We start from the raw sequence: 25,958 nt of genomic DNA on the forward strand, positions 1-25,958 counted from the left end.
CCCTACTATTCCCACCGCTGGCCAGGCCCTGCGGCGACGACAGCCTCACACCGCAGCCGAACCAGTGAACCCTCGTACTCCTCTCCGCGCGGGCTTCCACTGCCGTGTCTTCCCCGGCTCCGCGTCGTCCCCTTCCTAGGCCTCGCCATCGTCCACCACCCTGGTGCTCTCGGCGCGGCGTGGTCAACGTGGTCAAGGAACGACTTCCATCGGAAGAGTACTATACGTGGAGAGTCTGATAGCTGGGTCCACGGCCGCAGCAAGGAAGTGCATCCTTATTACGCGCAAAATAATTATTCCACCACCTGACAGCGGGGACCCACCGGACGGGCCACCGTATTTCGCGAAAAAAACGTTTCCCCCTGACTGCTGGGACCCACCAGCTACATCTTCGCACGCAAGGAAGTGCGTCCGGGCAAAAAAAAAACGATTCGCCCCCCTGACTGCTGGGACCTGTTGGAAATATGCCCTAGAGGCAATAATAAAATGGTTATTATTATATTTCCTTGTTCATGATAATTGTCTATTGTTCATGCTATAATTGTGTTATCCGGAAATCGTAATACATGTGTGAATACATAGACCACAACATGTCCCTAGTGAGCCTCTAGTTGACTAGCTCGTTGATCAACAGATAGTCATGGTTTCCTGACTATGGACATTGGATGTCATTGATAACGGGATCACATCATTAGGAGAATGATGTGATGGACAAGACCCAATCCAAAGCATAGCACAAAAGATCGTGTAGTTCGTTTGCTAGAGCTTTTCCAAATGTCAAGTATCATTTCCTTAGACCATGAGATTGTGCAACTCCCAGATACCGTAGGAGTGCTTTGGGTGTGCCAACTGTCAAAACGTAACTGGGTGACTATAAAGGTGCACTACGGGTATCTCCGAAAGTATCTGTTGGGTTGGCACGAATCGAGACTGGGATTTGTCACTCCGTATGACGGAGAGGTATCTCTGGGCCCACTCGGTAATGCATCATCATAATGAGCTCAATGTGACCAAGTGTTTGGTCACGGGATCATGCATTACATTATGAGTAAAGTGACTTGCCGGTAACGAGATTGAACAAGGTATTGGGATACCGACGATCGAATCTCGGGCAAGTAACGTACCGATTGACAAAGGGAATTGTATACGGGATTGATTGAATCCTCGACATCTTGGTTCATCCGATGAGATCATCGTGGAACATGTGGGAGCCAACATGGGTATCCAGATCCCGCTGTTGGTTATTGACCGGAGAGTCATCTCGGTCATGTGTGCATCTCTCCCGAACCCGTAGGGTCTACACACTTAAGGTTCGGTGACGCTAGGGTTGTAGAGATATTAGTATGCGCAATCCGAAAGTTGTTCGGAGTCCCGGATGAGATCCCGGACGTCACGAGGAGTTCCGGAATGGTCCGGAGGTGAAGAATTATATATAGGAAGTCAGGTTTCGGCCACCGGGAAAGTTTCGGGGGTCACCGATATTGTACCGGGACCACCGGAAGGGTCCCGGGGGTCCACCGGGTGGGGCCACCTATCCCGGAGGGCCCCATGGGCTGAAGTGGGGAAGGGAACCAGCCCCTGGTGGGCTGGTGCACCCCCCTTGGGCCCCCCCTGCGCCTAGGGTTGGAAACCCTAGGGGTGGGGGGGGCGCCCCACTTGGCTTGGGGGGCAAGCCACCCCCTTGGCCGCCGCCCCCCTTGGAGATCAGATCTCCTAGGGCCGGCGCCCCCCCAGGGGGCCTATATATAGGAGGGGGGAGGGAGGGCAGCCGTACCACTGCCCTTGGCGCCTCCCTCTCCCTCCCGTGACACATCTCCCTCCTCCCGTAGCGCTTGGCGAAGCCCTGTCGGAATCCCGCTACTTCCACCACCACGCCGTCGTGCTGCTGGATCTCCATCAACCTCTCCTTCCCCCTTGCTGGATCAAGAAGGAGGAGACGTCGCTGCTCCGTACGTGTGTTGAACGCGGAGGTGCCGTCCGTTCGGCGCTTGGTCATCGGTGATTTGGATCACGACGAGTACGACTCCATCAACCCCATTCACTTGAACGCTTCCGCTCGCGATCTACAAGGGTATGTAGATGCACTCCTCTCCCTCGTTGCTAGATGACTCCATAGATTGATCTTGGTGATGCGTAGAAAATTTTAAATTGCTGCTACGATCACCAACAGTGGCATCATGAGCCAGGCCTATGCGTAGTTTCTATGCACGAGTAGAACACAAACTTGTTGTGGGCGTAGATGTTGTCAATTTTCTTGCCACTACTAGTCTTATCTTGTTTCGGCGGCATTGTGGGATGAAGTGGCCCGGACCGACCTTACACGTACGCTTACGTGAGACAGGTTCCACCGACTGACATGCACTAGTTGCATAAGGTGGCTAGCGGGTGTCTGTCTCTCCCACTTTAGTCGGAACGGATTCGATGAAAAGGGTCCTTATGAAGGCTAAATAGAAATTGGCATATGACGTTGTGGTTTTACGTAGGTAAGAAACGTTCTTGCTAGAAACCTATAGAAGCCACGTAAAAACATGCAACAACAATTAGAGGACATCTAACTTGTTTTTGCAGCATATGCCTTGTGATGTGATATGGCCAAAAGGATGTGATGAATGAGATATATGTGATGTATGAGATTGATCATGTTCTTGTAACAGGAATCACGACTTGCATGTCGATGAGTATGACAACCGGCAGGAGCCATAGGAGTTGTCTTTATTTTTGTATGACATGCGAGTCATTGTATAACGCCATGTAAATTACTTTACTTTATTGCTAAACACGTTAGCCATAGAAGTAGAAGTAATCGTTGGCGTGACAACTTCATGAAGACACAATGATGGAGATCATGGTGTCATGCCGGTGACGAACATGATCATGGCGCCCCGAAGATGGAGATCAAAAGGAGCAAAATGATATTGGCCATACCATGTCACTATTTGATTGCATGTGATGTTTATCATGTTTTACATCTTATTTGCTTAGAACGACGGTAGCTCAAATAAGATGATCCCTCGCAATAATTTCAAGAAAGTGTTCCCCCTAACTGTGCATCGTTGCGAAGGTTCGTTGTTTCGAAGCACCACGTGATGATCGGGTGTGATAGATTCTAACGTTCGAATACAACGGGTGTAAGCCAGATTTACACACGCAATACACTTAGGTTGACTTGACGAGCCTAGCATGTACAGACATGGCCTCGGAACACGGAAGACCGAAAGGTCGAGCATGAGTCGTATAGAAGATACGATCAACATGAAGATGTTCACCGATGTTGACTAGTCCGTCTCACGTGATGATCGGACACGGCCTAGTTGACTCGGATCATGTTTCACTTAGATGACTAGAGGGATGTCTATCTGAGTGGGAGTTCATTGAATAATTTGATTAGATGAACTTAATTGTCATGAACTTAGTCTAAAATCTTTACAATATGTCTTGTAGATCAAATGGCCCACGCTAATGTTGCCCTCAACTTCAACGCGTTCCTAGAGAAAACCAAGCTGAAAGATGATGGCAGCAACTATACGGACTGGGTCCGGAACCTGAGGATCATCCTCATAGCTGCCAAGAAAGATTATGTCCTAGAAGTACCGCTAGGTGATGCACCCATCCCAGAGAACCAAGACGTTATGAACGCTTGGCAGTCACGTGCTGATGATTACTCCCTCGTTCAGTGCGGCATGCTTTACAGCTTAGAACCGGGGCTCCAAAAGCGTTTTGAGCAACACGAAGCATATGAGATGTTCGAAGAGCTAAAAATGGTTTTCCAAGCTCATGCCCGGGTCGAGAGATATGAAGTCTCCGACAAGTTCTTCAGTTGTAAGATGGAGGAAAACAGTTCTGTCAGTGAGCACATACTCAAAATGTCTGGGTTACACAACCGCTTGACTCAGCTGGGAGTTAATCTCCCGGATGACGCGGTCATTGACAGAATCCTTCAGTCGCTTCCACCAAGCTACAAGAGCTTTGTGATGAACTTCAATATGCAGGGGATGGAAAAGACCATTCCTGAGGTATATTCAATGCTGAAATCAGCGGAGGTGGAGATCAGAAAGGAACATCAAGTGTTGATGGTGAATAAAACCACTAAGTTCAAGAAAGGCAAGGGTAAGAAGAACTTCAAGAAGGATGGCAAGGGAGTTGCTGCGCCCGGTAAGCCAGTTGCCGGGAAGAAGCCAAAGAATGGACCCAAGCCTGAGACTGAGTGCTTTTATTGCAAGGGAAGTGGTCACTGGAAGGGGAACTGCCCCAAATACTTAGCGGACAAGAAGGCCGGCAACACCAAAGGTATATGTGATATACATGTAATTGATGTGTACCTTACCAGTACTCGTAGTAGCTCCTGGGTATTTGATACCGGTGCGGTTTGTAACTCAAAACAGGAGCCGCGGAATAAGCGGAGACTGGCGAAGGACGAGGTGACTATGCGCGTCGGGAATGGTTCCAAGGTCGATGTGATCGCCGTCGGCACGCTACCTCTACATTTACCTACGGGATTAGTTTTAAACCTCAATAATTGTTATTTAGTGCCAGCTTTGAGCATGAACATTGTATCTGGATCTCGTTTAATGCGAGATGGCTACTCATTTAAATTCGAGAATAATGGTTGTTCTATTTATATGAGAGATATGTTTTATGGTCATGCCCCGCTGGTCAATGGTTTATTCTTAATGAATCTCGAACGTGATGTTACACATATTCATAGTGTGAATACCAAAAGATGTAAAGTTGATAATGATAGTCCCACATACTTCTGGCACTGCCGCCTTGGTCACATTGGTGTCAAGCGCATGAAGAAGCTCCATGCTGATGGACTTTTAGAGTCTCTCGATTATGAATCATTTGACACATGAGAACCATGCCTCATGGGCAAAATGACCAAGACTCCGTTCTCCGGAACAATGGAGCGAGCAACCAACTTATTGGAAATCATACATACTGATGTGTGCGGTCCAATGAGTGTTGAGGCTCGCGGAGGCTATCGTTATGTTCTCGCTCTCACTGATGACTTGAGTAGATATGGGTATGTCTACCTAATGAAGCACAAGTCTGAGACCTTTGAAAAGTTCAAGGAATTTCAGAGTGAGGTTGAGAATCAACGTGACAGGAAAATAAATTTCTTACGATCAGATCGTGGAGGGGAATATTTGAGTCACGAATTTGGCACACACTAAAGGAAATGTGGAATAGTTTCACAACTCACGCCGCCTGGAACACCTCAGCGAAATGGTGTGTCCGAACGTCGTAATCGCACTCTATTGGATATGGTGCGATCTATGATGTCTCTTACCGATCTACCGCTCTCATTTTGGGGCTATGCTTTAGAGACTGTCGCATTCACTTTAAATAGGGCTCCGTCGAAATCCGTTGAGACGACACCGTATGAATTATGGTTTGGGAAGAAACCTAAGCTGTCGTTTCTAAAAGTTTGGGGATGCGATGCTTATGTCAAGAAACTTCAACCTGAAAAGCTCGAACCCAAGTCGGAAAAATGTGTCTTCATAGGATACCCTAAGGAAACCATTGGGTATACCTGCTACCTCAGATCCGAAGGCAAGATCTTTGTTGCCAAGAACGGGTCCTTTCTAGAGAAAGAGTTTCTCTCGAAAGAAGTGAGTGGGAGGAAAGTGGAACTTGATGAGGTGATAGTCAACCCTTCCGAACCGGAAAGTAGCGCAGCACGGGAAGATGTTCCTGTGGTGCCTGCACCGACTGGGGAGGAAGTTAATGATGATGATCATGAAGCTTCAGATCAAGTTACTGCTGAACTTCGTAGGTCCACAAGGACACGTTCCGCACCAGAGTGGTACGGCAACCCTGTCATGGAAATCATGTTGTTAGACAACGGTGAAACTTCGAACTATGAAGAAGCGATGGCGGGCTCGGATTCCAACAAATGGCTTGAAGCCATGCAATCCGAGATAGGATCCATGTATGAAAACGAAGTATGGACTTTGACTGACTTGCCCGATGATCGGCGAGCCATAGAAAATAAATGGATCTTTAAGAAGAAGACAGACGCGGATGGTAATGTGACCATCTATAAGGCTCGACTTGTCGCTAAGGGTTATCGACAAGTTCAAGGGGTTGACTACGATGAGACTTTCTCACCCGTAGCGAAGCTGAAGTCCGCCCGAATCATGTTAGCGATTGCCGCATTCTATGATTATGAGATATGGCAAATGGACGTCAAAACGGCATTCCTTAACGGCTTTCTTAAGGAAGAATTGTATATGATGCAGCCGGAAGGTTTTGTCGATCCTAAGAATGCTAACAAGGTATGCAAGCTCCAGCGCTCCATCTATGGGCTGGTGCAAGCATCTCGGAGTTGGAACATTCGATTTGATGAGATGATCAAAGCGTTTGGGTTTACACAGACTTATGGAGAAGCCTGTGTTTACAAGAAAGTGAGTGGGAGCTCTGTAGCATTTCTCATATTATATGTGGATGACATACTGTTGATGGGAAATGATATAGAATTCTTGGAAAGTATAAAGGTCTATTTGAATAAGTGTTTTTCAATGAAGGACCTTGGAGAAGCTGCTTATATATTAGGCATCAAGATCTATAGATATAGATCAAGACGCCTCATTGGTCTTTCACAGAGTACGTACCTTGACAAGATATTGAAGAAGTTCAATATGGATCAGTCCAAGAAGGGGTTCTTGCCTGTATTGCAAGGTGTGCAATTGAGCACGGCTCAATGCCCGACCACGGCAGAAGATAGAGAAAAGATGAGTGTCATCCCCTATGCCTCAGCCATAGGGTCTATTATGTATGCCATGTTGTGTACCAGACCTGATGTAAACCTTGCCGTAAGTTTGGTAGGAAGGTACCAAAGTAATCCCGGCATGGAACACTAGACAACGGTCAAGAATATCCTGAAGCACCTGAAAAGGACTAAGGATATGTTTCTCGTATATGGAGGTGACGAAGAGCTCGTCGTAAAGGGTTACGTCGATGCTAGCTTTGACACAGATTTGGATGACTCTAAATCACAAACCGGATACGTGTATATTTTGAATGGTGGGGCAGTAAGCTGGTGCAGTTGCAAGCAAAGCGTTGTGGCGGGATCTACATGTGAAGCGGAATACATGGCGGCCTCAGAGGCAGCACAAGAAGCAATCTGGGTGAAGGAGTTCATTACCGACCTAGGAGTTATTCCCAATGCGTCGGGCCCGATGACTCTCTTCTGTGACAACACTGGAGCTATTGCCCTTGCCAAGGAGCCCAGGTTTCACAGGAAGACCAGGCATATCAAGCGTCGCTTCAACTCCATTCGTGAAAGTGTTCAAAATGGAGACATAGATATTTGTAAAGTACATACGGACCTGAATGTAGCAGATCTGTTGACTAAACCTCTCCCTAGAGCAAAACATGATCAACACTAGAACTCTATGGGTGTTCGATTCATCACAATGTAACTAGATTATTGACTCTAGTGCAAGTGGGAGACTGTTGGAAATATGCCCTAGAGGCAATAATAAAATGGTTATTATTATATTTCCTTGTTCATGATAATTGTCTATTGTTCATGCTATAATTGTGTTATCCGGAAATCGTAATACATGTGTGAATACATAGACCACAACATGTCCCTAGTGAGCCTCTAGTTGACTAGCTCGTTGATCAACAGATAGTCATGGTTTCCTGACTATGGACACTGGATGTCATTGATAACGGGATCACATCATTAGGAGAATGATGTGATGGACAAGACCCAATCCTAAGCATAGCACAAAAGATCGTGTAGTTCGTTTGCTAGAGCTTTTCCAAATGTCAAGTATCATTTCCTTAGACCATGAGATTGTGCAACTCCCGGATACCATAGGAGTGCTTTGGGTGTGCCAAACGTCACAACGTAACTGGGTGACTATAAAGGTGCACTACGGGTATCTCCGAAAGTATCTGTTGGGTTGGCACGAATCGAGACTGGGATTTGTCACTCCGTATGACGGAGAGGTATCTCTGGGCCCACTCGGTAATGCATCATCATAATGAGCTCAATGTGACCAAGTGTTTGGTCACGGGATCATGCATTACGGTACGAGTAAAGTGACTTGCCGGTAACGAGATTGAACAAGGTATTGGGATACCGACAATCGAATCTCGGGCAAGTAACGTACCGATTGACAAAGGGAATTAGATACGGGATTGATTGAATCCTCGACACCGTGGTTCATCCGATGAGATCATCGTGGACCATGTGGGAGCTAACATGGGTATCCAGATCCCGCTGTTGGTTATTGACCGGAGAGTCGTCTCGGTCATGTCTGCATGTCTCCCGAACCCGTAGGGTCTACACACTTAAGGTTCGGTGACGCTAGGGTTGTAGAGATATTAGTATGCGGAAATCCGAAAGTTGTTCGGAGTCTCGGATGAGATCCCGGACATCACGAGGAGTTCCGGAATGGTCCGGAGGTGAAGAATTATATATAGGAAGTCAGGTTTCGGCCACCGGGAAAGTTTCGGGGGTCACCGGTATTGTACCGGGACCACCGGAAGGGTCCCGGGGGTCCACCGGGTGGGGCCACCTATCCCGGAGGGCCCCATGGGCTGAAGTGGGGAAGGGAACCAGCCCCTGGTGGGCTGGTGCGCCCCCCTTGGGCCTCCCCTGCGCCTAGGGTTGGAAACCCTAGGGGTGGGGGGGTGCCCCACTTGGCTTGGGGGGCAAGCCACCCCCTTGGCCGCCGCGCCCCTTGGAGATCAGATCTCCTAGGGCCGGCGCCCCCCCAGGGGGCCTATATATAGGAGGTGGGGAGGGAGGGCAGCCGTACCACAGCCCCTGGCGCCTCCCTCTCCCTCCCGTGACACATCTCCCTCCTCCCGTAGCGCTTGGCGAAGCCCTGTCGGAATCCCGCTACTTCCACCACCACGCCGTCGTGCTGCTGGATCTCCATCAACCTCTCCTTCCCCCTTGCTGGATCAAGAAGGAGGAGACGTCGCTGCTCCATACGTGTGTTGAACGCGGAGGTGCCGTCCGTTCGGCGCTTGGTCATCGGTGATTTGGATCACGACGAGTACGACTCCATCAACCCCGTTCACTTGAACGCTTCCGCTCGCGATCTACAAGGGTATGTAGATGCACTCCTCTCCCTCGTTGCTAGATGACTCCATAGATTGATCTTGGTGATGCGTAGAAAATTTTAAATTGCTGCTACGATCACCAACAGGACCCACCAGCTACATCTACGCATGCAAGGAAGTGCCTGACAGTCGGGACCCACCTGGTCGAAGCGTACGTAGCGTTGTCATTCTGGTCGCGAATGTGTACGTACATACTGGTCAATGTAGAGGCGCGCACGTGTCGTAGTAGAGGCGCACACGTAGCATGTACACGTACGTACATACGGGCGGGGTCTCGAACGCCTCGCGCGTACGTACGGCCAGGGCTCATGTACATGGCTGGGTCGGAACGGAGAAACAACGTCGTCGTCGTGTTCATGGGGAGCCAACCGGCTGGGTCGGAACGGAATGCGTTGTCGTGTTCATCGGGAGGGCTTGGACGGAACAGCCGATGGGAACGAGGCCTGGCATACCGCAGAACAAAGGAAACGGCCTTGTGTTCGACCGGCCACGTTCGAAACGGGATCCTGTTAATCGGGAGGGGTCTGGCGTACCGCAAAACGGAGGAAACAGACCTCCTACAGTCGAAACGGGGGTCCTGTTGATCGGGAGGGGTGTGGCGTACCGCAAAACGGAGGAAACGGACTTGTGTTGGAGCGCTACGGTCGAAACGGGGGTCCTGTTCATCGGGAGGGGTGTGGCGTACCGCAAAATGGGACTCCACGGGATATTGTTCATCTCCACCGTCGACCCCCTCCAGCCTCCACGGGCTACTGTTCATCCACCGTCGACCTCCTCCAGCCTCCACCTGCCACTGTTCATCCAGCCTCCACCGCGCACTACTCCATCGGATACTGTTCAACCAGCCCTCTCCACAGGCTCCTGTTCAACCACCCCTCCACGGGCTACTGTTCATCCAGCCCTCCACCGTCTACTGTTCATCCTGCCCTCCACGGGGTGGTCCTGTTCATCCAGCCCTCGACGGGGTCCTGTTCATCCAGCCCCAACCGGCTCGATCGATCGGGGTCCTGTTCATCCAGAGGCAACACCATGAGGTCCTGTTCATCCACCCCCACCGGGAACTGTTCATCCAAACCCCCCAGCAACGCTCACTGTTCATCCAGAGGCAACACCACAGGTTCCTGTTCATCCACCCCCACCGGGAACTGTTCATCCAAACCCCCCAGCAATGCTCACTGTTCATCCAGAGGCAGCATCGATCGGCTTCAGTTAGCAGTAGTAGCGAAGGAATCGCTCGATCGGGTTCACTTAACAGCCATCGATCGATCGCTCGGGTTCAGTAACACGTAGCCTGCAGTACAATCGCTCGGGTTCAGTTAGAGCCCAACGCCTCGCTCGGGTTCAGTTAGAGCCCAACGCCTCGCACCCACGCGTGTGCGTGTATGAGAGAAACGCGCATCGCTCGGCCCCGACCACCCACCGTAACAGGGAACACCCCGATATTTTCCTCTCCCTCGCTTCTACCACGGTTTTTTCCGTCATGGACGGCCCAAAGAATGTCATGCAGCTGCATCTCCGGCCCGCCCAGGATGAAAAGCCCATTTTCTGTCGTGATTTTTTGTCATAGAAGTAGGACCCCACCACATCTATGATTATACCGGGTTTTGTCACAATTATCGTCATAGAAGTGTCATAAGTACGACAGAAAAAAAATTCGTTCGGCCCAAAATGTCACGGATGTGTCTTTTTTTAGTGATGGTGGAGGGGTGAATGGAATTGTCCACCACGGGCTATAGATTCATACCCTCTCCTAGCCCACCATATGCACCCATGGACTAAATAATACTCCTAGCCCATATAGCCATATAATATAAGCCCGCCCCATGGGAATTTCTCACTTTACTCTCACTTGAATAAACTCAGGGGGGTGCATTAGAGCTCCAAGACGGATTGGGGAGCTCTGGGTTTAGTCTAAGGATACGTGTTCGACTCGGACCAATGTTGAGGGAAGGAACTTGGATATGGTACCAAAGAGGCGCGTTCGACTCAAGCATGCGCCCAAACCTCTCTCAGTGCCTTCCTAACATAGGACTAGGCCACACTTCAACGAGACGACTTAACCTATTAAAAAGTGTTAATTTTGTTCATGTACAACAACCTTCGTCATTAGGCCATGGTGCACACCCCACTAATCTCTTTCCTAATCAAGTTAGTAATGACACCGCCTAATCAGATATTACTTTCACCGCAACAAATATATACGACCAAATCCTCAAGCTCCACCATTGATGCCACTTCCAAGCTCCCATGCCTCACTCTATAACCAACCAAAGTTTAATTTCTTGAGACGAAAAGAGGGAGGAACCTTTGATCTTTGATACCACCAAGAAAATCTTGACCCCCCTCCCCAAAAAGTTCTTTGTGTGATATATTACTCTTGGGTTCGTGACAAATTGTAGGCGGTTTGGCATCACTCGGGAGCTTCCAAGTTGTAGATTTGTGCTCCGGAAAAGTTTGTGAGAGTTTGTTGTTCGCCCTAAGAACAACCACTAGTGGTGGGAGTTTAGATGCTGGTTTGTCGAGGCTCTCGAAGAAGAGTGTGACGCATCCGTTCTCACTTAAGGCATATGATGGCCTTCACCTCTTCAACAGAAATTAGCGGCCGAAGGGTGTGAACTTTGGGGATACATCTTTATCTCCAACGCATGGGGTTATTTCGTCCCCTAACCTCTAATTAGTTTGTGATTATTCCTTGCTTGCTTATTTACCTTGTATACCTTTTTTTTCTTGTAATAGATCATCATATAGGGTGCTCATCTTAGTTCCATTCGTAGAGAGCTTACTATTCCACAATCCCTCTAAAATCAACTAATAAAAGTAAATTTTGGTACTCATCTATTCACCCTCTCCTCACTTCCTATTCCAAATCTTTGATCCCTCATTTACAAAAAAAGAACTGCGTAACACCATAACATCACCAGGCTTGGAGGGAAGGGCCACCATATTTGGCGGTTTCGGTGTCCTCCTTTTTCTGAAATGAGTTTCACTACTACTACGACTCTAGATAGCGGGAAAACTAAATGTAGTACAGAGTTTGCGATACAATTAACTTCTCAATACACAAGGCATATATCTCCCAGAAGATCTTACGGAAAGGTGTCTCTAAGCCACCAGTCCCAAAAATATACAAGGTTACTAGAACATAAACCCAAGTTTCTGCCATGAAAGTAGGTAGGTTTGAACTGCAAAAGGGTTTTCACTCCGAGAATCAAATGGTCTCTTACTCTCGTTAGCAACACAAGGGAGGCATATTGTATGACTAGACCCTTGGAGATGTACCAAGTGCACTAGACCACCCAATTTTTTTTTATTACGAATAGGGGGTTCATCTTTCGATAAAAGAAAAGGCAGTCAATCTGCTCCTCGAAAAAAAATCTGCTCCCTCATATGGAATTCTTTTTAGTAGAACATGTACATAAATCTTCTTCTACTACAAAAAAATGTACAGAACTCATTTCATTCACATATATACTAGGACGCAACAGAGATACGTCCATCATCGATGCAAAAAAGGGGAAAGAAGATACATCCATCAGCATTAACCACATGTCCACATTCTAAAATGGCTTGTATACATCCTACGGCAGCCGTGCATGTTGTTCAACTTTACATTTGCGCTTAATGTAAAAGAAAATACCAGATGTACATATCCACTTGCTTGGAGCCTTGGAGTAAAATAGACAGATTAATCTAATTTACAACGCTGTGTGTATACTCTCTCTCCCCTCTCCCCTGCCTTTCTACATTGTATAGGAGCAGACATTTTACACAACTAATAACTCCTAGGGCAGAGAACTCAGATCGTAAGCAATGTATACCTATGTACGCTACACATGTTGCCGACACACAGGGCATGAACCGTGGCTAATGAGCCATTTGTCCACGCAGAGCTGATGAAAAGCATGGGAGCAAGTGGGCAACCTTCTCGCCATCTCACCGGCTACCATATCCTACGAGATCAAGAATCATACTATTAAGATCAGCAATCACACTATTCAGATGGAAAAGGAAAGATAATGATGGAAAACGACATAAAGCAAATACCAACCGCATTGCATTTAGTAGCAGGCAAAAATTGGTATGAAATCCGATAATGGCAATTGCTTTTATAAAAATCTCACGAAGACATAAACGTGGTGGTTGTTGCACCTCTCTGCATTCATTTCCCAATCATGGTATTGTAGCTTAATGTCACAGTGAGGAAAACGCTTTGGTCCTAGGTGAGTTTTCAGAGTACTATAGGTCCCCCGCAAAAATAAAAAAAGAGTACTATAGGTGAATTTCGTTACAGAAGACTCTCTGAACCTTAGTCTTTACCACAAAGTTTCATCTTAGATTTAGTACCAGATAAATCATCACTGATGACCAGCTGGAAAATAGAAGCAACCACCTAGTGGTTGACTGGTAGGTACTCTGCTATGGATCTCCAGCACACTGATCAAGTTACAACCACCTAGTGGTAAAGTACTAAGTACTCAGCTATGGAGTGTCAAGACAGTGATCTATCTAACAACCATTTAGGACCTAATGGTACATAGCTTAATTTTCACTCCCTTTTATGAAATTATGGGAGTCACATTAACTTCAACATAATGTAGTTTTTCGACTCCTTGTTTTTTTTTCAGTTCTTCTGTAAAATTATGAAGTTTGTTCCCCGTTTCCATTGTAATGAAATCGACAGTGCGTCTGTCTTTTCCTTAGGGAATTTTTTTTGTCTTGAACAAAATGAAGGGCAAACTATGCAGGAGGTTCTTATGATAATTGTACCTGTAGACAGATGGCGCAAGACAGGTTTTCACCCGATTTGCCCTGAGCCTGAGCCTGATCAGCCACCACATAGTGCGGTAATTTCTCCAGTGCCTCCCGCGAAAGCCCTCTCGACGAAATGTCCCCGAAGATGTCGTACACATCATCGTGCCCAAAATCCGGTATGCTGAGCTGTTTGGTGAAGAAAAAAAACCAATCCAAAATTCAGTACAGATGCAGCAGCAACGCACGACGGGACCGCCATTGATTGTCTGAATCCAACACCGCCCTTTTTGCAGTGCTGGCCATTCAATCTGATTTAATTCCTTCACCAAATGCACCACACTTGACAAGCAACACTCGTGTATACATCGCCATCGGTTTGGTGCCATTTCTCTCTCGGTTTCTGTGGCAAACGTTGTCGTGGACGATGAGGTTGATAATACTGAAACTGACCTGCCAACGGTACGCCATGTGTGCCGAGGATCCAAGCTGCTGTTGCACAAACCGGGCATGAAGGAGCTGCTCTATGAAATCTGCCTGAATGAATGAATTCATGAACTTTCTTAGAGGCGTGTGGATCTTGGCAAATAATGATACCTAGTAGTGTAGTTAGGGAAAGATGTGGTTGAGCTCGGGTGTAGGTACACCCACACCCACACTAATTTTGAACATTACTTTATGGAACTAGAATAATGAGTAACAAAATATGTCCGGAAAATAATCGGAGGAAAATCCGACCGTATGTGGCGCATCCAAAAAGAAAGTGGTAGCAAATATGTATATATAAATATAAAACACATAGAATTCGCCTTTTCTCTACCAAATGACACAACAAATCAACATAAAACTTCGCGCAAATCAATATAACTATAGCACTTTTAGAGCAAAAACCACACTAACTAGAAGAACCTAAAGCTAAAACGACCTACCAATAGACAATTGGGATTGTGGTACAAGGCATTCAGGCCAACAAGCAGAGAACATGTACATGGTCACCAGATATCATCTTGGGAAGACATTATGGAACAGATTGCAACAACAAACGATCTGAAATTCTGAATTCTGATAGCATCAAGGGGGTGGAAGAAGCTTAATGTTACTGACCATGGAGCATGTGCCGAGCCGGTCCGAGCACCAGTACGCGCGAGACGCCTCGAGAACCTCGATGGAGAGGACGGCCCCGGCAATCGCTCCCAGTCCAGCTCCCCGGAGAACGCCGCTGTCGGAGGCTCTGCCCGCCAGCGCGCCGGTGACGGCCCCGGTCAATGCTCCAGCTTAATAACACACCACAGAGCATGCGTCAATCAGAATTCAGAACACATGCTCGGGGCCACGGCGAAGTGCGCCCAACAAGAACGGCCGGCGACGGCGAGAGCACGCGAGAGAGGAGGAGCCGCCAGCGATCAATTACCGAGAGCGAAGAGGCCGGTGAGCGCGCCGGAGATGACGCCGGCGATCAGCCTGGGGAGGTACACGGCGTCCACGCCGCGCTCCTCCAGCCACTCGCCCGCGGGCGCCGGCTCTCCCGCCGCGGCAACCTCCATCGACCGCCTCCGCGAGGATCGGGCGGAGAATTACAAGTTTATTTTTGGCGCCTCGGCTCGTTGGAGTGGGCGGCGAAGGGCTCTCCGGGAGAGGAGGAGGGCCGGGAGGCTAGAGGAGATCGGCAGCGAAAGGCTCCAGCTTTAGCAGCTTCGGCGAGGGGCTTCCCGTGATGAAGTGATGCTGCTCGGGATGAGCCGCTTTTGCGACGTCCATGGCATGCTCTCGCTTTCCTCTGTGCTTTCTGTTCCTCTCTGTGTTGGTAGAGGCTTCTTTTCGGGGCAGAATTTAGGCACACTCCAAGCAACACATCTCGTGCCAGCTCGTCTTCTTACATTACTTCACCTCGTGTGAGTATTTTTTTTCCTTCTTGTGTTTGAATTGGAGCCCACGTCGTGTAACGATTGGAGCGGATGGAAGGTTCTGACGCTGTGTCGGGTTTCCATTTCCTGTGTTGCCATGAAAAGACTCGGGTCTCTTTGATTTATAAGGGAATTTGTAGAAATTCATAAGGATAGAAATTTCATAGGAAACTTTTCTTTGGAGCCCTCTAGTTTGTACGAATGGATTCCTGCTCCTAACGCTGGTGGTGCTGCCCAGGAGTGCGATTGCGGCGTCGGCCGGTCGTCCTGGGTGCCGGGGTCTCCTCCCATGGCCGTGGGGTTGAGGTGGTGGCGGGGTGCCGCATTGTTTTGTCAGTATGGCTATACCGCGGTCATGACTCCGGCTAGCAGTGTCGGCCTCGTTACAATGGCCACCGAAAGGTCTTAAGGACAGTTTCATTTCTATAGATCCGGTGGTTGACTTCGAGGAAGAAATGTAAATTATGGACGACCGACTTGACGCAAAGGGATGGTTGTGCAGCTCATCGCATATAGCTGCTCTAATTGAGTAAAAGTGGTGGCGAACCCACATTAGTGACTTCGAGAGTGGTGCTACTCGAGCACCTGGTCTCGAGCTCCGGGGTGAAAGCTTAAGTCTAATCTGAGTTGGGTATACTTGGCAATGGCGATGTTTTATGTCGTTACCTTGTTGAAGGCATTGTTCGGATATGCTCAGACTGGTTCTTTGGGGTGAAAACCTAGTTCCTGGCCTCAGATGGTCAGATCCGGTGACGATGACGCTTGAGCATTGCTCCCTTTCTGAAGGTGTTTCTCTTGAAGTATCTTGTTGTCTGTGTGGGTCATGAGTTAGTTGGTGTGAATATGGCCATTGTTATAATTTGCCAGTCGCGGATCTGATCGCTTTGGCCCTTTTTTTCTTTTTTCCACGCATACGCATAGCTTTGGTCATATATGACTTTGTTATTTGTCAGCGTGTTTTGTGTGCGTGTGTTAGTGTTGGTTGTGTGCATCTTAGCTATGCAGAGGCCGTGTGTGTGCTCATTGTGTTTGTATCTTCTTGATGCTCCATTCTGAGCCAATAAAATCCACCCTTTGTCGAAAATATAGGATACGAACCAATTCTTCACATTTAAAGAAAAAATACATTAGTCTAGACTCGATGAAAATAATCCTATCGAGTCATCCATTGCTCTGGAGCCTCCCATGGCTGGCTCCCTGGGGTACTCATGAGCGTCCGATCTGTGTGGCGGCCTCGCACCCAGGTGGCTTGCCTCAGGGGTCCTTGGCGGGTGGGCCATGGGCGTGGCCGAGGCCACTATCATGGGATGTTTTTCGTCTCGACGGCGTGCGCCGCCACGTGAGTGTCGGGCAAGGACGGGTCCACCTGGCAGCGTCAGTGGCACCATGCCAAGATGGTTCACACGTGCAAGGCTCGTGCGTGAACCATGTCCGACTGTGTCATGTTGTTTCGCTCGCACGAGACGTAAGCGCGAGGCGCGGCGTCATTCGCCTCCTGCCCGGCCTTGCCATGTGGTGCTATGAGGGGCTTTTCTCCGCGTATGGTGTTCTATTTTTTTCTTTTCTTTTGCTCTCGCCATGAGTGCGAGACGTTTAGCCTGCATCCTCGCATGCGTTGTTGCTAGATCCGACCCGCATATCCCTTTCAGAGGCCGGCTGGTGGTGAACCTGGTGGCTTGCGCGCCTATACACGCATGACTCGTTTTTGGGTGGTAAGGTGGGGTTTGGCGTGCCAATATCCCATGGATTATGAAGGAAATATGGCCTAGAGGCAATAATAAAGATGTTATTTATATTTCCTTATATCATGATAAATATTTATTATTCATACTAGAATTGTATTTACCGGAAACTCGATACATGTGTGAATACATAGACAAAACAAAGTGTCCCTAGTATGCCTCTACTTGACTAGCTCGTTAATCAAAGATGGTTAAGTTTCTTGACCATAGACATGTGTTGAAATTTGATGAATGGGATCACATCATTAGGAGAATGATGTGATGGACAAGACCCATCCGTTAGCTTAGCATAATGATCATTAAGTTTTGTTGCTATTGCTTTCTTCATGACTTATACATATTCCTCTGACTATGAGATTATGCAACTCCCGAATACCGGAGGAACACTTTGTGTGCTATCAAACGTCACAACGTAACTGGGTGATTATAAAGATGCTCTACAGGTGTCTCCGAAGGTGTTTGTTGGGTTGGCATAGATCGAGATTAGGATTTGTCACTCTGTGTATCGGAGAGTATCTCTGGGCCTCTCGGTAATGCACATCACTATAAGCCTTGCAAACAATGTGACTAATGATTTAGTTGCGGGATGATGCATTACGGAAGGAGTAAAGAGACTTGTCGGTAACGACATTGAACTAGGTATGATGATACCGACGATCAAATCTCAGGCAAGTAACATACCGATGACAAAGGGAATGGCGTATGTTATTATGCGGTTTGACCGATAAAGATCTTCGTAGAATATGTAGGAGCCAATATGAGCATCCAGGTTTCGCTATTGGTTATTGACCGGAGATGTGTCTCGGTCATGTCTACATAGTTCTCGAACCCGTAGGGTCTGCGCGCTTAACGTACGATGACGATTTGTATTATGAGTTAAATGATTTGATGACAGAAGTTTGTTCGGAGTCCCGGATGAGATCACAGACATGACGAGGAGTCTCTAAATGGTCGAGAGGTAAAGATTCATATATTGGAAGGCTATATTCGAACATCGGAATGATTCTGAGTGATTCGGGTATTTTTCGGAGTACCGGAGAGTTACGGGAATTCGCCGGGAGAGTAATGGGCCTTAATGGGCTTTAGGGGAGAGGAGAGAAGGTCCTCAAGGGGTGGCCGCCCACCGCCCCCCCCATGGGTTGGTCTGAGTTGGACTAGGAGGGGGCGGCGCCCCCTCTTTCCTTCTCCCCTCTTCTCCCTTCCCTCCTTCTCCTAGTTGGAATAGGAAAGGGAGGGGCGAATCCTACTTGGACTCCCCCCCCTTGGCGCGCCCCCTCTAGGGCCGGCCTCCTCTCCCCCCTTCTTTATATACATGGGAGGGGGGCACCCCAAAGGTACACCAAGTCTTCTCGTAGCCGTGTGCGGTGCCCCCCTCCACAGTTACACACCTCGGTCATATCATCGTAGTGCTTAGACGAAGCCTGCGCCGGTAACTTCATCATCACCATCGCCACGCCGTCGTGCTGACGGAACTCTCCCTCGGCCTCAACTGGATCAAGAGTTCGAGGGACGTCATCGAGCTGAATGTGTGCTGAAAGCGGAGGTGTCGTACGGTCGGTGCTTGGATCGGTTGGATCGCGAAGACGTTCGACTACATCAACCGCGTTACTAAACGCTTCTGCTTTCGGTCTACGAGGGTACGTGGACACACTTTCCCGTCTCATTGCGTGATCTTAGGATTTTTTTTTGAAATACTGCATTCTCCAACAGTGGTATCAGAGCCAGATCTATGCGTAGATGTTATATGCATGAGTAGAACACAAAGAGTTGTGGGCGATAATAGTCATATTGCTTACCAGCAACATTTTACTTTGATTCGGCCGTATTGTTGGATGAAGCGGCCCGGACCGACATTACATGACCGCGTTCATGAGACTGGTTCTACCGACGTGCTTCGCACACAGGTGGCTAGCAGGTGTCTGTTTCTCCAACTTTAGTTGAATCGAGTTTGACTACGCCCGGTCCTTGCTGAAGGTTAAAACAACACACTTGACGAAAAATCGTTGTGGTTTTGATGCGTAGGTAAGAACGGTTCTTGCTAGAATCCCGCAGTAGCCACGTAAAACATGCAACAACAAAGTAGAGGACGTCTAACTTGTTTTTGCAGGGCATGTTGTGATGTGATATGGTCAAGATGTGATGAGATAAATTGTTGTATGAGATGATCATGTTTTGTAATGGAGTTATCGGCAACTGGCAGGAGCCATATGGTTGTCGCTTTATTGTATGAAATGCAATCGCCATGTAATTGCTTTACTTTATCACTAAGCGGTAGAGATAGTCGTAGAAGCAATAGTTGGCGAGACGACAACGATGCTACGATGGAGATCAAGGTGTCAAGCCTGTGACGATGGTGATCATGACGGTGCTTTGGAGATGGAGATCAAAGGCACAAGATGATGATGGCCATATCATATCACTTATTTTGATTGCATGTGATGTTTATCCTTTTTGCATCTTATTTTGCTTAGTACGGTGGTAGCATCATAAGATGACCCCTCAATAAATTTCAACGTACAAGTGTTCTCCATAAGTATGCACCGTTGCTACAGTTCGTCGTGCCGAGACACCACGTGGTGATCGGGTGTGATAAGCTCTACGTTCACATACAACGGGTGCAAGCCAGTTTTACACACGCAGAATACTCGGGTTAAACTTGACGAGCCTAGCATATGCAGATATGGCCTCGGAACACTGAGACCGAAAGGTCGAACATGAATCATATAGTAGATATGATCAACATAGAGATGTTCACCATTGAAAACTACTCCATCTCACGTGATGATCAGACATGGTTTAGTTAATATGGATCACGTGATCATTTAGATGACTAGAGGGATGTCTATCTAAGTGGGAGTTCTTAAGTAATATGATTAATTGAACTTTAATTTATCATGAACTTAGTCCTGATAGTATTTGCATATCTATGTTGTAGATCAATAGCTTGCGATGTAGCTCCCCGTTTATTTTTGATATGTTCCTAGAGAAAAATAAGTTGAAAGATAATAGTAGCAATGATGCGGACTGGGTCCGTGATCTGAGGATTATCCTCATTGCTGCACAGAAGAATTATGTCCTTGATGCACCGCTAGGTGACATACCTATTGGAGGAGCAGATGCAGACATTATGAACGTTTGGCAAGCTCGGTATGATGACTACTTGATAGTTTAGTGCACCATGCTTTACGGCTTAGAACCGGGACTTCAAAAACGTTTTGAACGCCATGGAGCATATGAGATGTTCCAAGAGCTGAAATTGGTATTTCAGACTCATGCCCGAATCGAGAGGTATGAGTCCTCTGACAAGTATTTTGCCTACAAGATGGAGGAGAATAGCTCAACCAGTGAGCATGTGCTCAGAATGTCTGAGTACTACAATCATTGAATCAAGTGGGAGTTAATCTTCCAGATAAGATAGTGATTGACAGAGTTCTCTAGTCACTATCACCAAGTTACTGGAACTTCGTGATGAACTATAATATGCAAGGGATGACGAAAAATGATTCCCGAGCTCTTCGCGATGCTGAAATTGGCGAAGGTAGAAATCAAGAAAAGCATCAAGTGTTGATGGTTGACAAGACCACTAGTTTCCAGTAAAAGGGCAAGAGAAAGAAAGGGAATTTCAAGAAGAATGGCAAGCAAGTTGCCACTCCCATGAAGAAGCCCAAAGCTAGACCCAAGCCTGAAACTGAGTGCTTCTACAACAAAGGAAATGGTCACTGGAAGTGGAACTGCCCCAAATACTTGGCGGATAAGAAGGATGGCAAAATGAAAAAGGTATATTTGATATACATGTTATTGATGTGTACTTTACTAGTGTTCATAGTAGCCCTCGGTATTTGATACCGGTTCAGTTGCAAAGATTTGTCACTCGAAAGAGGAGTTGCAAAATGAACAGATACTAGTTGAGGGCGAAGTGACGATGTGTGTTGGAAGTGATTCCAAGGTTGATAAGATCACCATCGCACACTCCCTTTACCTTCGGGATTAGTGTTGAACCTAAAATAAATGTTATTTGGTGTTTGCGTTGAGCATGAGTATGATTGGATCATGTTTATTGCAATACGGCTATTCATTTAAGTCAAAGAATAATTGTTGTTCTGTTTACATGAATAGAACCTTCTATGGTCATACAGTTAATATAAATGGTTTATTGAATCTCGATCGTAGTGATACACATATTCATAATATTGATGCCAAAAGATGCAAAGTTGATAATGATAGTGCAACATACTTGTGGCACTGCCGTTTAGGTCATATTGGTGTAAAGCGCATGAAGAAAATCCATGCAGATTGGCTTTTGGAATCACTTGATTACGAATCATTTGATACTTGCGAATCATGCCTCATGGGCAAGATGACTAAAATTCTGTTCTTCGGAACAATGGAGCGAGCCTCTAACTTATTGGAAAATAATACATACCGATGTATGCGGTCCGATGAGTGTTGAGGCTCGCGGTGGGTATCGTTAATTTCTGACCTTCACAGATGATTTGAGCAGATATGAGTATATCTACTTGATGAAACATAAGTCTGAAACATTTGAAAAGTTCAAAGAAATTCAGAGTGAAGTGGAAAATCATCGTAACAAGAAAATAAAGGTTCTACGATCTGATCGCGAAGGCGAATATTTGAGTTACGAGTTTCTACGTATGTTGTCATAAAGGTTCGACCGATAAAGATCTTCGTAGAATATGTAGGAAACAATATGGGCATCAAGGTTCAGCTATTGGTTATTGACCGGAGAGGTGTCTCGGTCATGTCTACATAGTTCTTGAACCCGTAGGGTCCGCACGCTTAACATTCGATGACGATTTCTATTATGAGTTATGTGATTTGATGACCGAAGTTTGTTTGGAGTCCCGGATGAGATCACGGACATGATGAAGAGTCTCGAAATGGTCGAGAGGTAAAGATTCATATATTGGAAGGCTATATTCGGACATCGGAATGGTTCCTAGTGATTCGGGTATTTTTCGGAGTACCGGAGAGTTACGGGAATTCGCCGGGAGAGTAATGGGCCTTAATGGGCTTTAGGGGAAAGGAGAGAAGGGCCTCAAGGGGTGGCCGCACGCCCCCCCATGGGCTGGTCCGAGTTGGACTAGGAGGGGGCGGCGCCCCCCTCTTTCCTTCTCCCCTCTTCTCCCTTCCCTCCTTCTCCTAGTTGGAATAGGAAAGGGGGGGGGAATCCTGCTTGGACCAGGAGTCCAAGTAGGACTCCCTCCCTTGGCGCGCACCCTCTAGGGCCGGCCTCCTCTTCCCCCTCCTTTATATACGTGGGAGGGGGGCACCCCAAAGGCACACCAAGTCTTCTCTTAGCCGTGTGTGGTGCCCCCTCCATAGTTACACACCTCGGTCATATCATCGTAGTGCTTAGGCGAAGCCCTGCGCCGGTAACTTTATCATCACCATCGCCACGCCATCGTGCTGACGGAACTCTCCCTCGGCCTCAACTAGATCAAGAGTTCGAGAGACGTCATCGAGCTGAACGTGTGCTGAACGCGGAGGTGTCGTACGTTCGGTGCTTGGATCGGTTGGATCGCGAAGACGTTCGACTACATCAACCGCGTTACTAAACGCTTCCGCTTTTGGTCTACGAGGGTACGTGGACACACTTTCCCGTCTCGTTGCTATGCATCTCCTAGATAGATATATTGTGTGATCGTCAGATTTTTTTTGAAATATTGCGTTCCCCAACAGATTAGCCCGCCCAGAGTCCTGCTGGCAAGTCAAGAAAGAAGGCTGACGATGGACCTGATGCGGACTCGGTGTTTTGCCCGCCGGGTGCATGCGGTCAATCTACCGGTTGGTGTTGCGTTCGTGTGTGTTGGGCTCATGTATGAGTTGGAAGTGGTGTGCGCCATCCAGCTAGCCAGATGGGGGCTGATACGTCTCCAACGTATCTACTTTTCCAAACACTTTTGCCCTTGTTTTGGACTCTAACTTGCATGATTTGAATGGAACTAACCCGGACTGACGCTGTTTTCAGCAGAATTGCCATGGTGTTATTTTTGTGCAGAAATAAAAGTTCTTGGAATGACCTGGAAATCAACGGAGATTATTTTTGGAATTAATAAAAAACTACTGGCGAAAGAATCAAGGCCAGGGGGCCCACACCCTGTCCACGAGGGTGGGGGCGCGCCCCCTGCCTCGTGGGCCCCCTGGAGCTCCATCAACCTCAACTCCAACTCTATATATTCATGTTCGGGGAGAAAAAAATCAGAGAGAAGGATTCATCGCATTTTACAATACGGAGCCGCCGCCAAGCCCTAAACTCTCTCGGGAGGGCTGATCTGGAGTCCGTTCGGGGCTCCGGAGAGGGGAATCCTTCGCCGTCGTCATCATCAACCATCCTCCATCACCAATTTCATGATGCTCACCGCCGTGCGTGAGTAATTCCATCATAGGCTTGCTGGACGGTGATGGGTTGGATGCGATTTATCATGTAATCGAGTTAGTTTTGTTAGGGTTTGATCCCTAGTATCCACTATGTTCTGAGATTGATGTTGCTATGACTTTGCTATGCTTAATGCTTGTCACTAGGGCCCGAGTGCCATGATTTCATATCTGAACCTATTATGTTTTCATGAATATATGTGAGTTCTTGATCCTACCTTGCAAGTCTATAGTCACCTATTATGTGTTATGATCCGTTAACCCCGAAGTGACAATAATCGGGATACTTACCGGTGATGACCGTAGTTTGAGGAGTTCATGTATTCACTAAGTGTTAATGCTTTGGTACGGTACTCTATTAAAAGGAGGCCTTAATATCCCTTAGTTTCCAATAGGACCCCGCTGCCACGGGAGGGTAGGACAAAAGATGTCATGTAAGTTCTTTTCCATAAGCACGTATGACTATATTCAGAATACATGCCTACATTACATGGATGAATTGGAGCTAGTTCTGTGTCACCCTATGTTATAACTGTTGCATGAATAATCGCATCCGTCATAATTCTCCATCACCGATCCAATGTCTACGAGTTTTCACATATTGTTCTTCGCTTATTTACTTTTCCGTAGCTACTGTTACAATCACTACAAAACTATCACTGTTACTTTTGCCACCGTTACCGTTACTTCCATACTACTTTGCTGCAGATACTAAGTTATCCAGGTGTGGTTGAATTGACAACTCAACTGCTAATACTTGACAATATTCTTTGGCTCCCCTTGTGTCGAATCAATAAATTTGGGTTGAATACTCTACCCTTGAAAACTGTTGCGATCCCCTATACTTGTGGGTTATCAGGGGCAAATACTTCTCGACCATGCCTTTCATGTATGCCTATGTCCATTTCCTGTGTTGGTACTTTTATGCTCTTTTGTTTGTTGGTGATGGTTCGTCTGGGTCCATGTGTCAGTATGTTGGGTCAACAGCTCGTGTGAGTAAGACCATTTCCTTGGGGTGTGTTTCCATTCGGCACACTGGGTTAAACCGCATCCTACCGGCCCTCAGATGGAAAGGTCATGTTAGCTTCTTCGTCGTTCGTCGTGCCAGCACTCTCCTTCACGGCCAACGTCTCACATCTAAGAAGGCTTGCCGATTCCTTCGGCTCAGTCCCCTGGAATGGAAAGGGTTCTTGAGTGTTCTCGTCGGTCCTCCTGCTGGCTAGCTGAGCCGAGGTTTGTATGCTCTTTCCTTCTTTCTTGTGTGTGATCTCTTTTGCACGCTCACTATTAGTGGTCTTTCCCCTCACCTTTGCAGGTACTACCATCTTCTTATCATTGCTAGGATGCAACCATTCTTGGACTTTTGTTGGTCAACATGGGCTATCTCATGGGTTCGTCTGTCCTTGTTGCATTTTTTAATATCAGCCATCATGTTTCTTGTTGTAGTTCGTTAATGTAGTGTGCAGGATGCGTTTTGTTGCCGCCTTTGTAATTCCTGTTTTGGAGAGATTGCGAAGGGCAGGGTGGTGGTGGTTTGCTGGCCTCGACGGGGATGGAGCTGCATGTGGATGTTGTTTCTCCCTTACCGAGGATCCTCGCTCGCGAGTGCCTGCTATGTTGTCTGATTTGTGTGTGCCTTACGTCGGTGGTTGTAGGCCGTTTTCTCGCTGTTTGATTGGTCATGGATGTTCATTGCCATGCCTGCCACCTCGAGGATTAATGACATGTGATCCATGGGCGCGTCCATGCCCCCACCGTTCATCGACAAGTGCTCTATGTGTGGGTGCGGCCTTCTCTCTGTGTTTACAAGGGTAATTATATTTGGAAGATGAGTCCATTTTTGCTTAGTTCAACTGTTGTTGTAGTCCGTTAGCTCTATTGTTGTTTCATATCTTTCTTTGGAAGATTTGGATCAACGTTCTATCTATGTGTATCTTTTATTGCGTCTATGGGTGTTGATTTGAGTGCTTACCTCATGTTTTGTCTCGATTCCCTCTGTATTCTTCGTGTTCTTCCTCTAGTCCACCTCCAATTCGTGAAGATCGGGCTGAAGGAAATATGCCCTAGAGGCAATAATAAA

At 47.3% G+C, this 25,958-nt stretch overlaps 1 protein-coding gene across 1 annotated transcript; it reads right to left on the reverse strand.

Moving 5' to 3' along the window:
* Positions 1–12,588: 12,588 nt before the first annotated feature.
* LOC109757446 (NEP1-interacting protein-like 2) lies at positions 12,589–15,688 on the reverse strand. The gene is made up of 5 exons (XM_020316269.3): positions 15,248–15,688; positions 14,941–15,110; positions 14,290–14,373; positions 13,855–14,025; positions 12,589–13,037 (listed from the first exon to the last, which is right to left on the reverse strand). The coding sequence occupies exons 1-5, from the start codon at positions 15,378–15,380 to the stop codon at positions 12,915–12,917; spliced, it is 681 nt and encodes a 226-aa protein (XP_020171858.1). The 5' UTR covers positions 15,381–15,688; the 3' UTR covers positions 12,589–12,914.
* Between the last annotated feature and the right edge of the window lie 10,270 nt (positions 15,689–25,958).

This window comes from Aegilops tauschii, chromosome 6, assembly GCF_002575655.3.
Source record: "Aegilops tauschii subsp. strangulata cultivar AL8/78 chromosome 6, Aet v6.0, whole genome shotgun sequence".
Classification (NCBI taxonomy): domain Eukaryota; kingdom Viridiplantae; phylum Streptophyta; class Magnoliopsida; order Poales; family Poaceae; genus Aegilops; species Aegilops tauschii.